The sequence below is a fragment of the Ambystoma mexicanum genome, chromosome 13 (assembly GCF_040938575.1).
Source record: "Ambystoma mexicanum isolate Mex_15411 chromosome 13, UKY_AmexF1_1, whole genome shotgun sequence".
Classification (NCBI taxonomy): domain Eukaryota; kingdom Metazoa; phylum Chordata; class Amphibia; order Caudata; family Ambystomatidae; genus Ambystoma; species Ambystoma mexicanum.
The window spans coordinates 636,652,662-636,667,875 of record NC_090938.1 but is presented as its reverse complement, the minus strand read 5'-3'; the positions used below and the strand labels follow the sequence as shown (position 1 = coordinate 636,667,875).

Here is a 15,214-nt window from a genome sequence, read left to right as displayed (position 1 = left end):
ATTTTTACCGCACTTTCAAGTGTTGGGAGTCCTCGTGCTGTAGCTCTCGAGCTTTTACTGCGTTTTGCGTTTTTTCAAAGAGTTTACTCTTATATTTTCGGTTAATCGAGCCTCAAGCTTCACCGATTCTACTTCCGATCAACGAGGACCCGTTTTCAGACTTTTCCATGCCCCCCAAGAGCATCTTTTCGTTGAGTTTCCACTTCTCTGAGGATTCCAGAAGATCTTTGAGGCCTACCCTGGGTGGACATGACCCACAACAAAGGAAGCATGATGCCTGTTGGATCCAAGCTGTTCAGGAGCTGCCCTGGATGCGGAGTACAGAACGTCTTTAAGGAGGATGAGCACACTCGGTGCCTCTACTGCCTTAACGACAACAAATCGCACGTGGAGAAGGACTGTGCGTTTTCTAAGAACATGTCTGAACGGACAATGAAAGATTGTCGTTGGAGGGGAAGAGCTCAGCAGTGGGTGAGAAGAAGAAGAAATCTGAGCGGTCTTCTAAGTCCTTTGAGGGCACTCCGGCGACGGGGGCCCAACAAAAGGCAAAGCACCACGAGTCCGCGGGCACCGGGAGCACCGATCGGTTGGGCTCCTCAGCTGCCAGGCAGGGCACCGTATCACCAACACCATCAACCACGAGCCAACGCTCTGGCTCGGTGAAGAGGAAGTCTGAGAACCCGGGTAAGCTTTGAGAGAAGCCCCAGTCGATCCCGACAGAGACAGCTGAGGGGGAGCCAGGCGGCAACCCTCCCCCCAAGGTGAAGGCCTCAGGCACGCCTAAGGTGGTGAAGGTCCTGATTCACCCGGCTAAGGCCTCGATTGAAGGAGTCGTGGCGGCCCTGGCGAAACCTACGGAGGTTTCCCCAGTGGAGACGGCTTCAGGGGCTAGAGATTCCCTGCCACCGCAGAGGGAATCTTCTTTTCTGCCTATCGAGAAGACCCCCGTGAAACCCCAGCAGGAGAAAGAGGGGGGCAAGGTAGCCATAACGGACATGGATACCACCTCATAGGATGAGTTGGCTAGCGTCCAAGCGATCCGGGACGAGAAATCCGAGGAATCCAGGACCCGTGGGAAGGATCCTGATGAGGCCGACGAAGAGAGCAATGAGGGAGCCAACGAGGAATATAGGGCCGCGGAGGGCCCCACGCCCCATCCGTCGGTCCCGTTGCAGCCAGTGCCCGTACCAGGGGACAATTCAGGAGCTATCTTGATGGCCATACAGGCCCTGTGTACGGAGATGGACGAGTCACTGCAGGCCATCAAGGCGGACACCGAGACGCTCGGGCCTTGGGTGCTCTACAGCAATGACGGCCGTCCTTTCGGAACTCCAGAGTCAAGCAAGGTGCCTCCAAAGGATTTGGCGGTGGCTCCTTGTCACAGGAAGCCTACAGAGGACAAGGCAAGACCGGAGGATCCCGTTGTCGTCGCCACGGAGGCCAAGGCAGCAAGGCCGCGATGAAACAGGACTGAACTGGCCGTGGTGTCAGGCCCCCATCCGAGCACCCCGGTGGGAGGCCGGCTTGCGAATTTCATCAGCATGTGGGAATCCATCTCCACCGACCGTTGGGTGCTAGATGCCCTGGCCTGCGGGCACACTCTGGAGTTTCAAAGATGGTGTCCCCGTATTCCACCTGTGGCCAGGAAGGAAAACCACATCCCACAACTACTTCTGGAGGTACGAGCAATGCTAAGAAAGGGAGCCATAGAACTCGTCCCAAGGAGGCTCCGGGGCTCCGGAGTGTACTCGCGATACTTCCTCATCCGGAAGAAGACCAGCGGTTACCGACCCATCCTGGACCTTCGTCGTCTAAACAAGTACATCAAGTCCTAGAAATTCCGGGTGGTCACCCTCTAGCATGTGCTGGGGCAGCTGGAGGAAGGCGACTTCCTGTCGTTGCTGGACTTGGAGGATGCCTACTTCCACATCCCCATTCTAAAAGGACATCGAAAATTCCTACGGTTTGTTGTCCAGGGGCGACACTATCAGTTCAATGCCCTTCCCTTCGGATTGAAGTCGGCGCCCAAGGTGTTCAACAAGTGCCTAGCACCAGTGGCGGTGCGGCTGCGCCTGCAGGGGATCCACGTCTACCCCTACCTGAACGATTGGCTCATTTGAACAAAATCAAGGGAACTCGCCATCGACCGCACAGCGAAGACCGTCCAGTTGCTCACGGATCTGGGATCCTCGATCAACTTCGCGAAATCCCACTTGGTACCGTCGTAAGACGCCCTTTTCCTGGGAGCCAGACTCGACACAGTGGCGCGATTGGCTTCGCCGTCAGAGGAAAGGGTGAAGGCCATCCTGGGCAAGGTACAACGACTGTTGACCATGGACATGGCCAGGGTGAGGTCCATCAAGTCCCTACTCGGCATGATGTTATCGTGCATCTACCTTGTGCGCCTATGCAGGTTGCAAATGCAACCACTGCAGGAGTTCCTAGACGCTCGTTGGATGCAAGAGGCGGGCAGCTTCGAAGACAGGATCTCACTCAACGAGACTTTCCGCCTAGCGATCCGGTGGTGGGGCACCCACGTGCATCTAGCGGCGGGCATGGACTTCCAGACCCCGGAACATTAGGAAACGATGATGACGGACGCCTCCCTGGAGCACACACCAGAGATCTCCAAGCAAGAGGCCTTTGGCTCCCGGAGGAGAGGTCACTGCACATCAATGTCCTGGATCTCCGAGCCGTGTTCTGGGCCCTCAGGTAGTTCTTTTCGTCCCTCAAGGGCAAGGTGGTAAGGATCTTCACCGACAACACCACCACGATGTTCTACATCCGGAAGCAGGGGGGCACCAGATCCCCAGCCCTAACCAAGGAAGCGCAGCCAAGGGATGTTCCTGGTACCCTTCAATCTGGCAGGAATAAAGAACACCATCGCCGACTCACTCAGCAGGGAGCTGCGCTCGTGCCACGAGTGGGAGCTAGGGCACGATCAAGTGGATCTCCTATTCCAACGACGGGGCAATCCCCAGATTGTCCTATTTGCGACGTCGACGAACGCCAAGTGCCGGAGGTTCGCCAGCAGGTTTCCCCAGCCGGGAGCATGGGCAATGATTTCTCATTTCCCTGGGACGGCCTGTTCCTGTATGCATTCCCACCGTTGCCGTTGCTTCTGTGACTCATCAGTCAACTCAGACAGTCACGGTGCAAGATGATTCTCGTCGCACCGGCGTGGCAGAGGCAGATATGGTTCCCGGACCTTCTGGACTTGTCAGTGTCCCCTCCCCCAGTCAAATAGCCGATGGACGTGGATCTTCACTCCAGGGAAGGAGGCGCCATCCTGCATCACGACCCGGGATCGCTGAACCTGCAGGCCTGGATCCTGCAGCACTAGAGTTCGGAGGCTACGATATCCCGGAGGACTGCAAGGAGGTCGTTGCAAAGGCCAGGGCGTCCTCGACTCTTAAGTGCTACGGGCATAAATGGAAGAGGTTCTCTGTCTGGTGCCGTGCATAGAAGATCAACCCTCTACGGATTATGGCCCCTCAAGTGCTGCCGTACTTGCTATCGCTGGCCAAGGTGGGGCTGGCGCATGCCTCCATCAAGATCCATCTGGCGGCTATCTCCCACTACACCAGAACTCCGGGGCGGTCGTCGCTGTGGTCTCACCGCCTTGTGAAGGAGTTCATGAAAGGACAGTTCCGCTTGTTTCTGCCGGTGAAGGCCCTGGCCCCGGCGTGGGAGCTCAACGTGGTGCTGACCAGGATCATGGGCCCGCCATTCGAACCTCTGCATTCGGCACTGTTGAAATTCCTGTCGTGGAAAAACAGCGTTTCTTGTGGCCATCACCTCTGCACGACGAGTGGGAGAGATCCAGGCCCTCTCCTGTAAACCTCCATACCTGACATTCCATGAGAAGAGGGTAGTGCTGAGGACGCACCCCTCCTTCATGCCCAAGGTGCCGTCGGACTTCCACCTCAACGAGCCCTTGGTGTTACCAGTTTTCTTCCTGTCGCCGGCTGAGATGACTTTTCACTCGCTGGATGTGGCTAGAGCGCTGAAGTTCTACGTGGACCGCACAAAGAGTTTTTGGAAGACATCACAGCTGTTTGTGAACTTTGGACCTGTGAACCAAGGGAAGGCCCTCTCGAAGGCTTCCATTTCCAGATGGCTCTCCGGCTGCATCATGCACTGTCCCCGGTTGGCAAACCGACCGTTGCCCGGCCGTCCGAGAGCCCATTCAACCAAAGCGATCGCTGCTACCACGGCGTTCCTGTCTGGTGTGCCCCTGCTGGCCATCTGCAGCGCTGCTACGTGGAGGTCAGCGCACACCTTCACGAGATTCTACTGCGTTGACCGGGATTCCAGGGAGAAGTCCAGAGTCGGCCAGGCAGTGCTGTACAACCTGTTTGCTTGAAGGTGAGCCTGGTTAGGAGTTAAGAGATACTTAATGTTGAGTTGTTGAAATGCTTAATGTTGAGCTTTGCCACCTCCCGTGGTTGTGCATGTATGTACTGCTATTTATTCTTGTATTCATGAGCATGTGAATCCATGCCAGACCCCATGCTGGAGAAGGAACAAGTTACTTACCTGTAACTGTTGTTCTCCAACATGGGTCTGGCATGGATTCACATGCGAACCCTCCCTTCTACCCCTCTGCGGCTCTTCTCTTGGTCCTACTGCCACTTTATGTGCTACCAAATCTGAAGATGGCTGCCAGAGGAGGGGCTTAGGTAGAGGGCAGTCTTTTGCTGGAGGCAGTATGACCCAGAGACCAGTGATTGGTTATTATTAGAAAGACAGTTCAGAAACGAAACTGAAACTGATTTGTTTTTTTTACAGAGGATTCCCAACCTGACGATGGGGAATATTCATGAGCATGTGAATCCATGCTAGACCCATGCTGGAGAACAACAGTTACAGTTAAGTAACTTGTTCCTTCTCTACACTGTAAAAGTGGAGAAAAGAAATGGCCTGGAAACAATTAAAAAATGTTTTTTCTTTATTAAAAAAACACTGCTGCAATCACAAAAAAGCGCAACCATGTGCCCCAAAATGTTCTTTTTGCTGCAATCTCAAACATGTTAGATTCCATGCTAAAGTATCCTCCTGCATCCAATGGTTTAGCAGTAGGTGCTCTTGTTTTAGACTGTACTTCTCCATGATACCTCAGCATTTATCATGTTGGCTTCAGCTGATGCCAGATGTTGTGCATGCACATCTGCATAGCTACAGGTTACAGACCCCTATTCTAGCTCATATGTAGTACTTGGAACCTTGGGGACTTGCAATAGAGCTTTTCTGCTTGGCAGCCACTTGCCCCATTCAACTCTCTACTTGCGTAACTCATAAGGAAGGAAGATGATTCAATGCTTGAGAAGCCGGCTTACACATTTCTTTAAGAAAGGCTGTACTTGCATTTAATGTCAGTTTCCCGCCAGAAGTAATCTTTCTGTTGAAACGTGATCAGAATCCCCTGGCCATGCCCACTTCACTCGAATGGCCCTGGACATTTCCACACATTCCCCTGAATCCAATTATAATGGGTGAGGCCCAGAGCTGGGATCCTCTATACGGTTTACAAAGCATAAGCATGTGGCAGCGCACAACATTTGCACTAGCCTTCGGCTAGGGATATTTGACTCTTGGCGAGTAAGAAATGGAGTACTGTGTGAATTTGTGCCCACTGAATTTGTATGGTATGTAATGTTAATTATATTATTACAGGTGTACTCTCCTGTACTTGTGTTGTCATTGAATGTAAATAAAGTCACACATCTATGCTTCAATCAGTGAACTTCATGCATTTCATCTGTACTAATGCTAAAACATGAAAATTATGAATTTAAAGTTCTCACCAATTTGCCCATACCTGGATCTTATGAAATTCTGCTTTACACATTGTACGAATATTTGCATATTTGATTGCAATTCAAACAATTATTTCTATTGTGATATGATTCCATTTATAACATCCTTATATACCCGTTTCCAAACTCAACAAGTCAATAAATCAATGTAATGTGTTACCTAAATCCTTGGGGTCCAGCAAGATCCCGCAGTTGCATTTCTAAATCAAGTTATGCTATGAGCGGCAATCAAGATTAATTAGCCAACAATAATCGACCGACCAACACTGGTTTCACACTATGTGAATGTTCTATTCCAACAACCCATGCTTCCTCAGGGTCTTCCTAAAAATGATGATATGTACACTTTATTTATTTCAATTTTCTTTTACCCAATAGGTTCGACCAATGTCTTATGCAAATTGCTTTATAGGTGCAACTCAAAAGAGAGCATCCGCTATGCAATTTGTTTATCAGAGGAATGTTCACGTTTTCGTCATCATTAAGGTTAATTTTGTTTTTCATTCTTCGTCCTCTGTCATATTTTGTTCAATCTATTCCTGGAAGGGAAACGCCAAACACACTGCAATTGTAGTTAAAGTGTACATCTCATCATTTTTAGGAAGGTACTGAAGAAGCACGCGTTGGTTGGTCAATTTTTGTTGGTGTTTGTAGTTCGGAATACAATGTTTTTTAGAGAGTAAAAAGTACCACTCCCAATGGGAGGATTGTATAAGTGAGTAAAAATATGCTTTTACCATAGAACAGAAATGTTTTTGCAACACATAATTCTTTGCACCTACTTGCAATAGTTATTCATGCACGTTAAAAGATACATTTTTACCTCTTCGTATCGTGCAGCAGTAATACTAGTTTACTCAAGTCGTTATGAGTACCACGGGTGCAGATATAACTGTGGGACAGTGTGGGTGGAAGCAAAGGAACAGGCTCCTTCCTATGTGTCGGGTTCCTATTTTTGGTGAGAAGTATTTTTACTCCCTGTATTTTTGGGTGTATTTGCTAATTTCTAGGCCGTACAATTGGCCGATACACCCCTTATCTGTAGGGTTGGGGGCAACTACTTCACCTTCAATGCTTTTGAATGGCCTGAGAGTGTGGGCAGGCACTCCACAAGAAACGAACACGATAGACTCAGTAGGCAAAATGTCTGAGTACAGTGTGAAGTCCCTAGAGTGATGTGGGCAGAGGTCGGGGCGTGTGTAGAGTGATGCTTGTGCGTTTGTGTATAGTGACGCAGCTACTGTGCCAGTTGCAGAGGTGGGGGGCACTGTGGCCCTGGTTCTCTTGTGGGGTACTAGAGTATGGTGTGCAAGGGTACTGTGCCCAGTGTTGCAGATAATGTCACGCTCTTATGCCCTCCCTTCTTTTCTCTATCAGGACCCATGTCGAAACCACAAGACCTACAGAGATGTGATCTCCAGGATGCGCCCGCCTGTCATCCCCTTTGTGCCGCTAATCCTGAAAGGTGAGTAGATACTGTCTACGCCCCAGCCCTAACTGCCTTTCCCATGATTTTCCCTCGCAGGTCAGTCCGTCTCTGCCCTGCCCCTTCAGAAATCACAACTGCGCAGGTGTGACCCTCGCCGGGTCCCTGGTCAATTAAACATGGGGATTTGCACGTGGATAGTCAAAATGGCCGAAACTGACAACTATCTGGGTCATCCCTAATCTCAAATGACACCATCATGGCTTCTTAGTGTTGACAGACTGAGCATGCTAGTTAAACGTAGACTTAAGGGCAGTGGTCGAAGTGAGCAGGAGCGGTGTTCCTCCACTTGGAAAAAAAAAAGGTTTTACTGTGCCTATACTTTTATTTTAAAAAGAAACCGTTCTGGAATGGTCCAAAATAAAAGTGTAGCAAGAAGTTGAAACTTGCTCTTCAGTGCACTGCACTGAACATTCCCTTAAATAGCAGGTGTGTTTGTTTGAGGGTTTGGCTTGCGTTTGCGGGTGGGGGGCTGGTAACAGGGTTTGTGTGGTGCTGGGGCAGGCCAGCAGGGACCATAGTGCCACTACTTCTTTTCGTACACTTCGGCCACTTATTAAGGGCAGTGAGGCGAATTAAGAAATAAGCAAATTATTCAATAATTGAAAAAGGCAACATGTTTAACTGGCAAAGGGGAGGTTGACATGGATTGGGACAATACGACTTCCTGTGCCAAAAAGATTCATCCCCCAAACGGTGACTTTCAGAACTTGCAGATCTTAATAAGACTGATGTATAGAGTGCAACTGGGTCTAATGTAGCATTTATTTCGCAAAAAACAATATAAAATCATTCCTTGATCACAGAGCTGTGATAACGTTTTGAGACTCCTTGCAGAGGTTCAACCCCTGAGCTGCTGCGCCCGTGATGCACTCTGTGGTGAAGCAGTTGGTGCAGCTGGTGCTTTTGGCCTTCTCTATCCGAGAACTTTAATGGAACTGTAACTTTTTGGCTTGGCTACTACCGCCTGAGCCATCATCTGCGCCAAGATGCACTGTGACTTATTGGTGCCTCCAACAGCTCATCGGGTGGTCAATGATGGAATAAAAATCAGCAACAAGAAAAGTTGCTGATGGCTAAACATTCCTGCTCTATTTTAGGAGACTGTGTCCTTAGGCTGGTCGTACGGGTATAATAATTCAATATGCATTCGTTTGTGGATAGTGTGAGAGGTCAGAAATTAAAGCCGGGCACAAAGTTGTCATGTTTTTGGTTAAAGACTTTTATTTAACATAAATGGGTTGGGAAAATGCCTTGTGTCTCTCCTTGGCCCACAACAATTCTGTTAGGTACTAGGCTGTTCAGCCTTGTGGGTTCCTTCTTTTACAAAGTACCTTCTCTGTTCCATCAAACAATGTCCTTTCTTGGGACTTTTCTGCAGGCTTGCAATTGCCTGGTATACTCCCTTGCCAGCACGACTTAAGCACTTCCAACTGCCTGGTATACTCTCCTGCCAGGACTTCTAAAGCACTTGCAATTTGCCAGGTTTATTCGCCTGCCAGGGCTTCTTATTTCCATATACCTGTAAAAGTCTCTCTTTGCATTAACAATTGTATATCTGTTCCTTGATTCGGTTTTTCTAGTGCTTTCAAGGTTCACTTTCAGTTTTCCCAATATCGGCATTTCATGCATTCATATATTGTTAGGGGTTGCATTTGTAGTCTGCCTTTTTGACTTTCAAACAATCTCCTTATAGTCATTGGGCCTCATTACGAGTCCGGCGGTAACTGAGCCGAACAAACCGGCAGGATACCACCGGACTCGTATTACCATTCCGCCTCTGTGATTCCCGGAATCACCGGGGCATTACAACCCTGGTGAACCGGTAATTCAGGAGGCGGAATTGCAGTTCTGCCGCTTGCCTTCCACTCTGGGCGGCTGTGGCATCTCTCTGCCTTCTCCCGTTGCTCCGATCCTGCATGCCTGCTTGCCTCCAGGTCCTGGTGAGGGTAACACTGCTTCCTTCAGCTGCTGAACCCCTAGGAATCATCCTGTGGTTCTTAACGTTTCTGCGGCCCTGCTTGCTCTCGCAACAATTCCTTCCCTCTTTGCTGACAAGACCCTTGGCTCCTCCTCACCGGCTCGTGACTCCAGTTTTCGCACGCACCCAAGGGAGATGTGACATCTTCTCCTGAGCTCCTTCTCATAGATTGGTTTCCATTTTTAAATGTCCTGCGCACAGTTGCTCTCTCAAAACTAGCACACTCATTGAGCTTGTGGCTCCTGCTGCTCTGCCATCATTTCCTTTATCCTCCTCGTCTCAGTACTTCAGTGGTTGTGGGAATTGGAGTACACTAATAACAACTGATCCACAGCACTTGGACAATCTCTCTCAATGATTCCATATGAAGGATCAGTGCTATATGAAATTAGGAATTAGAACTGAAGAAAGTTTTCTTGGAGCTTTTACTTTCCAGACCATGGGTGGGAGTTTGGCTTAAAGGGTGTTGGGAAAAGGTTTCTCGGTTTTCCCTAAGGGGGGAACAGACACATGGCAATAGGCCATTAGGGTATTGGGTATAAGGGGGTCGTTCTCATGTGCAAATAGGGGATACCATGTCTCAACCAATGAAGTAATGACCGACCCCAGTAGTTGTCTCCTCCCATGTGATCCTCTGTCAAATACCCACCCCCAGGGTCAGGATCAGGTAGCGGCTGCTTTCCCCTGGTCACATGAGAGGAGTTTACCAACAGGGGAATGTGTGAGGACTCCATTGGATTCATCACAATAGTATAGTGTACAGCAATGCCCCTTGACATATTACTTACACACTGCTACGGTCAGTCCATCTTCCTAGAGACTCTTGGGTTTTCCTGGCTTCAGCACAGTGGACCAGACATTCAATGCACAGTAGAATTCTTCTCTGAGAGAAGCAAACTCCACATGCCGCAGCTCACCCCACATTTCTATGCTTGTCAGGGGCCTCTTTCTACCCTATGTACAATTTTACTTTCAATGCATAGATCTTGCTTGATTTGGTTTTATTTTTTCTTTTTTTTTACATTTTCAATGGCTCGCAATTTCTGCCGTCGACAGATAGGTACTGGGCTCAGCTTCTCGCCCCGGCTTATTTCATTGACAGCATATATCAAGGAATTCTGTTGGGGTGAATCTCCGTTTTTTTAAACTGGCTTGCTGATCCGCCGCCCAAAGTGACTAGGTTGCTTCATGTTAGCATTTTATACAGTAGCACAGCACCGTTGGTAGAAGCGAAGAGGGATTTTCTTTCTTCCGGCAGGTATCGTCGAAAGAGCCAGGCTTATAGAGTTATGAGGAACTGGAGGATGTTGGATGGTATTTCAAGCCTCTGCCAGGACTGAGTTCCAGATGGTCGGGGCATGATTGGAGGACTGCTTGCGAGTCTGCTCTTCATGGGCTGGCTTTGACTCCAAACTTTTGATAGTTTTGGTGCAGGAGGCTCCAGAGGTTTGGAGTTTAGCCGCCAATTATGTTTGTGTTCCGTTCGAGTCTGCTTTGTAGGAGACGGCGGCAGTTTTAAATATGATCCCGGCGGGGAGGAGATGCCGGTGAAGCTCGCACAGTGTTGGAGGCCCTCTTCAGTGGCCTGCCAGGCTTTGATCTCCTCCACTTACAGGTTTGCATGGATTTCCTCCCTTAAAAGCAAAACAGCAGGTGAATCATGAGGTAAATAGACGTTTCTTTTTGCCACCTGCCTCCCTCCTCCTTCCTTCTGAGTGGACGACTTGTTTGTCCAAACAAGTCTGGTCCAACTATTTGGGCAGCTATCTCCAACTCGGTTTGCAATTGCTACCTGTTCCTCTACTGAGGTCCCGAGGTTTACTTTGCGCCCATCATTGTAGTGTTTCTGAGGTGCCGCAGAGGCCAGTAGCTTGACCTATCGGGGAAGGAGGCGTTTACAGTTCTGTTAATGCCCAAGTCTGCAGAGTTTCGCTCTGTTGTGCTTTATAAGGTTAAAGATGCAGCAAGAGCATGCCTTAAGGTGACCTGGGTGCAGAGTCATTCCTCACCCTGAGATGCTGGGAAAGCCTTGCACCGGGGTCTAACCGAGATAACATCTTCAGAGTGTGCCACCTAAAGGAGCTGAATGGTGCTGCAGTACCCTAAGCTACTTGAAATATGGGGCCTCATTACACGGTAGGCGGTAGGGATTTACCGTTACCGGTAAGGGATTACCGGTATCGGTAAATCCCCTCCCCAATTACGACCCGGACATACCGCTATTAGCGGCACCGCTAAGTACGGTGGCACTATTAGCGGCAAGTCCGTGAGCGCGCGCCCCCTCAGTCCGGAAATAGCGGCATAGCGCTAATATCACGCCATCACGAGCCATGCGGACATGGCAATACCGGCATGTAGTAGACCCAAAAACCCCTTACCGGCAAGGCGCTAATACCGGCATCGCGAACCACACGTTAAAAGAGCACAGCAGTGTTCCTACCTGCCACAGGTTGACAAAATCAGCACAGGTGGAGGCAATGGAGACTGGCAGCACAAAAGAGCACACCACACCCCTTCCCACACCCATTCCCACACCAAGATGGATGCAATACTAGCAGCATTACATGGGCTAGAGGACATGATTGCAGTGCAGCAGCTACAACAACAGGCAGCACAGAGGAGACGCAGGAGGAGGAGGAGGAGGAGGAGGGCAAGACAGGCGCAGCAAGCACCACCAGTGCACCTAGTTATACCACAGAGGCAGCCACCAATTCCCAGGATCAGAGCCAGTCCAGTCAACCTAACCCCTGAGCAGATACACACCCTGTACCGTCTGGACTGGGATACCATCACCACCATTGTAGACATGATATACAACGACATTGTGAGTCTCATTGACATCCGTACTGCCATCCCCCCTCTACTGAAGGTGGTAACTGTGCTCCACTTCTTGGCCACAGGCACCTACCAGCATACGGTAGGTCAGATGCATGGCATATCACAACCAGTATTCTCACGCACACTGAACCAGGTGCTCGATGCCCTCCTGAAGCACACAAGTCAACACATATACATGCCACGGACTGCCCAGGAGATCTCCAACACCAAAGTTGGCTTCCATTCACTGGCAGGCATCCCAAGTTGCATCGGGGCCATCGACTGTACCCATGTAGAACTGGTGGTCCCACATGCCAATGAGGTAGTGTACCGTAACAGAAAGCAATACCACTCCATCAACGTCCAAATGGTATGTGACTCCAATAAGATCATCACACATTGCTGTGCCCGATATCCCGGTTCAACCCATGATGCAATGGTCCTGCGGAACTCGACAATACCACGATACATGGAGCGACATGCTGGACAACGTTCGTGGCTACTTGGTGAGTAGCAGGCCAACCACATGGCAGTGTGATGTGATTGTGAGTGGGGGGGTAGATGCATACTCCAACTGGGCATGATTGGGGGGGGGAGATGCATACTCCAACTGGGCGTGATTGGGGGGGGGAGATGCATACTCCAACTGGGCGTGATTGGGGGGGGGGATGCATACTCCAACTGGGCGTGAACTGGCGTCAGGAGAAGAATGGACATACATATTTGCATCACTGTACAGTGAGGCAGCCCACAATGGACCAGACACAAAACCACATGCTAGAAGTGAGTGCCACGACAAACATATCTATCCATTACGCCAAACAGGCCATTCCAAACAACATGCACACCGCACAACACACCATTCCCCCCATTACACAAATCAGCAACATGCATATAAAAATCACATCTGAAATGTACGCTGAACAACATCAGAAATTATCCGCGCACATGAGTGCATACAAATGGATGTCCTGTAGCCATTGTAGTGAGCCACACCCGTACCCGACCACTGAATTGCCATTGAACAGCATGGGGACATCAACTAAGGAATGGCAGTGTACTAGCAGTGTGGCACTAACGTTGCCAGGGCCAGGAAACACAAATTACTTAAACTCAGGCGGGACATGGCAATCCCTGACGTATGCATGCATGGTGTATGTCCACTTGGAAGGACCACCTCACCTTCCCACATTGCAGTTACCCTGATTGCCATGCGTGCTTGGATCAGTGGATGTCGTTGAAAATGCTATGTTTGTTTGTGTGATATGTGCAGGCTCCACTTTATGTAGACACTTACACATACCCATTGTTGCACCCATGCAGGTGATGCAGGTTATCCCCTGAAGAGGTGGCTCCTTACCCCTGTGCGGAACCCACAGAACAGGCACGAAGAGGACTACAATCATGCACACACCCGTACCCGCGTGGTGATCGAGCAGACATTCGGCCTATTGAAGGAACGCTTCCGGTGCCTCAGCAGGTCGGGTGGGGCACTCCTGTACGGGCATGAGAAGGTGGCCAAGATCACCATGGCATGTGTCATGCTGCACAATATGTGTATCAGACGGAATGTGCCAATGCCCCCTGACATTGAACTGCAACCACCGTCTGAGGATGATGACGGGGATGAGGATGGAGGAGAGGGGGCTGCAGGTCATGCAGGTGGCGATGCCCATGAGGGACGTGCTGTGCGGCAGCACCTGATAGACCATTGTTTCTGATGCACATGGATTAGGAGGGTGCAATTGATGTGGAGCTCAGGGCACGGGGTGTATGGATGATATTAACACAGTGCACCCTTCAACAATAAAGCACACATACACAATAATCAATGTCCAGTCATGTGATTATCCATGCCATTACGTGTGTATTGAGCATTATGTCATTCAAACGTGCATGTACCCTCCACCCCAAACACCCTCACCCCCCTCCCCCACAACTCCACCAAACACCCTCACCCCCCTGCCCCCACAACTCCACCAAACACCCTCACCCCCCTGCCCCCACAACTCCACCAAACACCCTCACCCCCCTGCCCCCACAACTCCACCAAACACCCTCACCCCCCTGCCCCCACAACTCCACCAAACACCCTCACGCCCCTCCCCCCACAACTCCACCAAACATGGTGTGCACATCAGTGCTGCATTAGGCTCCAAGTGTCAACAGTGACAGGCTGGCCCTACTTCCCTTCTCCACCACCACCATTGGGGGGTTGTGAGTCTGACCGCCGCAAGGACCGGCTGGACCTGCGCAGGATGGTTGTTTGGTCAGAGCTAGTAGAAGAGGGGGTGGCTGGTTGATCTGCTCCCTGTGTGTGACGCATGCTCTCCATCGCCTCAGCAATGCGCGTTAGGACCTGCCTCACAGCGGCCATCTCGTCACATAGACGCGTCGTGTTGCTGTCCAAGGCAGCTTTCATGTCCCTTGATAACCCCCGGATCTCCTCCCTGGTCGAGGCAGCCTCGCTCACTTGCCGGGCAACCAGGGCATTGAGCTCCTCCTGGCGCTGTCGTATCAGGCTCATGCTGTCGTCTGCGGCCCTGCCCCTGTTACTCCTCGGCGCAGCTTGCTGCATGTGGCCGACATCAGGTGAGCTTGCCACGGGATTGAATGACCCATCCATTGAATCTCCGGCATGCACCTCATGGATGCTGCCATTGGATGTGTTGCATGGGCTGTGGCGTGGGGACAGCTGGGTGCTGGGTGTACGCTGCCCTTCCGGTGTCAGACATGGGTCGTCCACATCACTAATGGGTGCCGTGGCTGCTACTTCCCCGACGGAGCTATTGGCTGCGGACGGCGTGCCTTCTGGCACTGGCTCCTGAGTGGTGGGGGTGGGTGGTGTGGGTGCTACCACAGTGTCGGATGGCATTTCGGCCCTTGGTGTGGTCGGTGCGTGTGTGGCTTGTGAACCCTGGGCCACTCCAGATTTCCCAGTGCCCCTCGATGTACTGGGCCTGGTGCCTGCATCCTTTCCCTTGGCCTGCTTTTTGGGTGGTGGGGCCTGCGTTGCAGAGTCCAGCTCCTCACTGTCAGAATGTGACCCTGTGGGGGAGCAAGACAGGGATAGCATCAGTGATGGGTCAACGTGCATCATGCATATGTTGT

General features: G+C 50.7%; 1 protein-coding gene across 1 annotated transcript in view; it reads left to right on the top strand.

Moving 5' to 3' along the window:
- Positions 1–15,214, top strand: part of RAPGEFL1 (Rap guanine nucleotide exchange factor like 1) — a 293,670-nt gene that overhangs the window by 240,269 nt on the left and 38,187 nt on the right. The window contains exon 12 of the mRNA XM_069634578.1: positions 7,197–7,284. Within this exon, the coding sequence (XP_069490679.1) occupies positions 7,197–7,284 (88 nt within the window). The remainder of the gene's footprint in view (positions 1–7,196; positions 7,285–15,214) is intronic.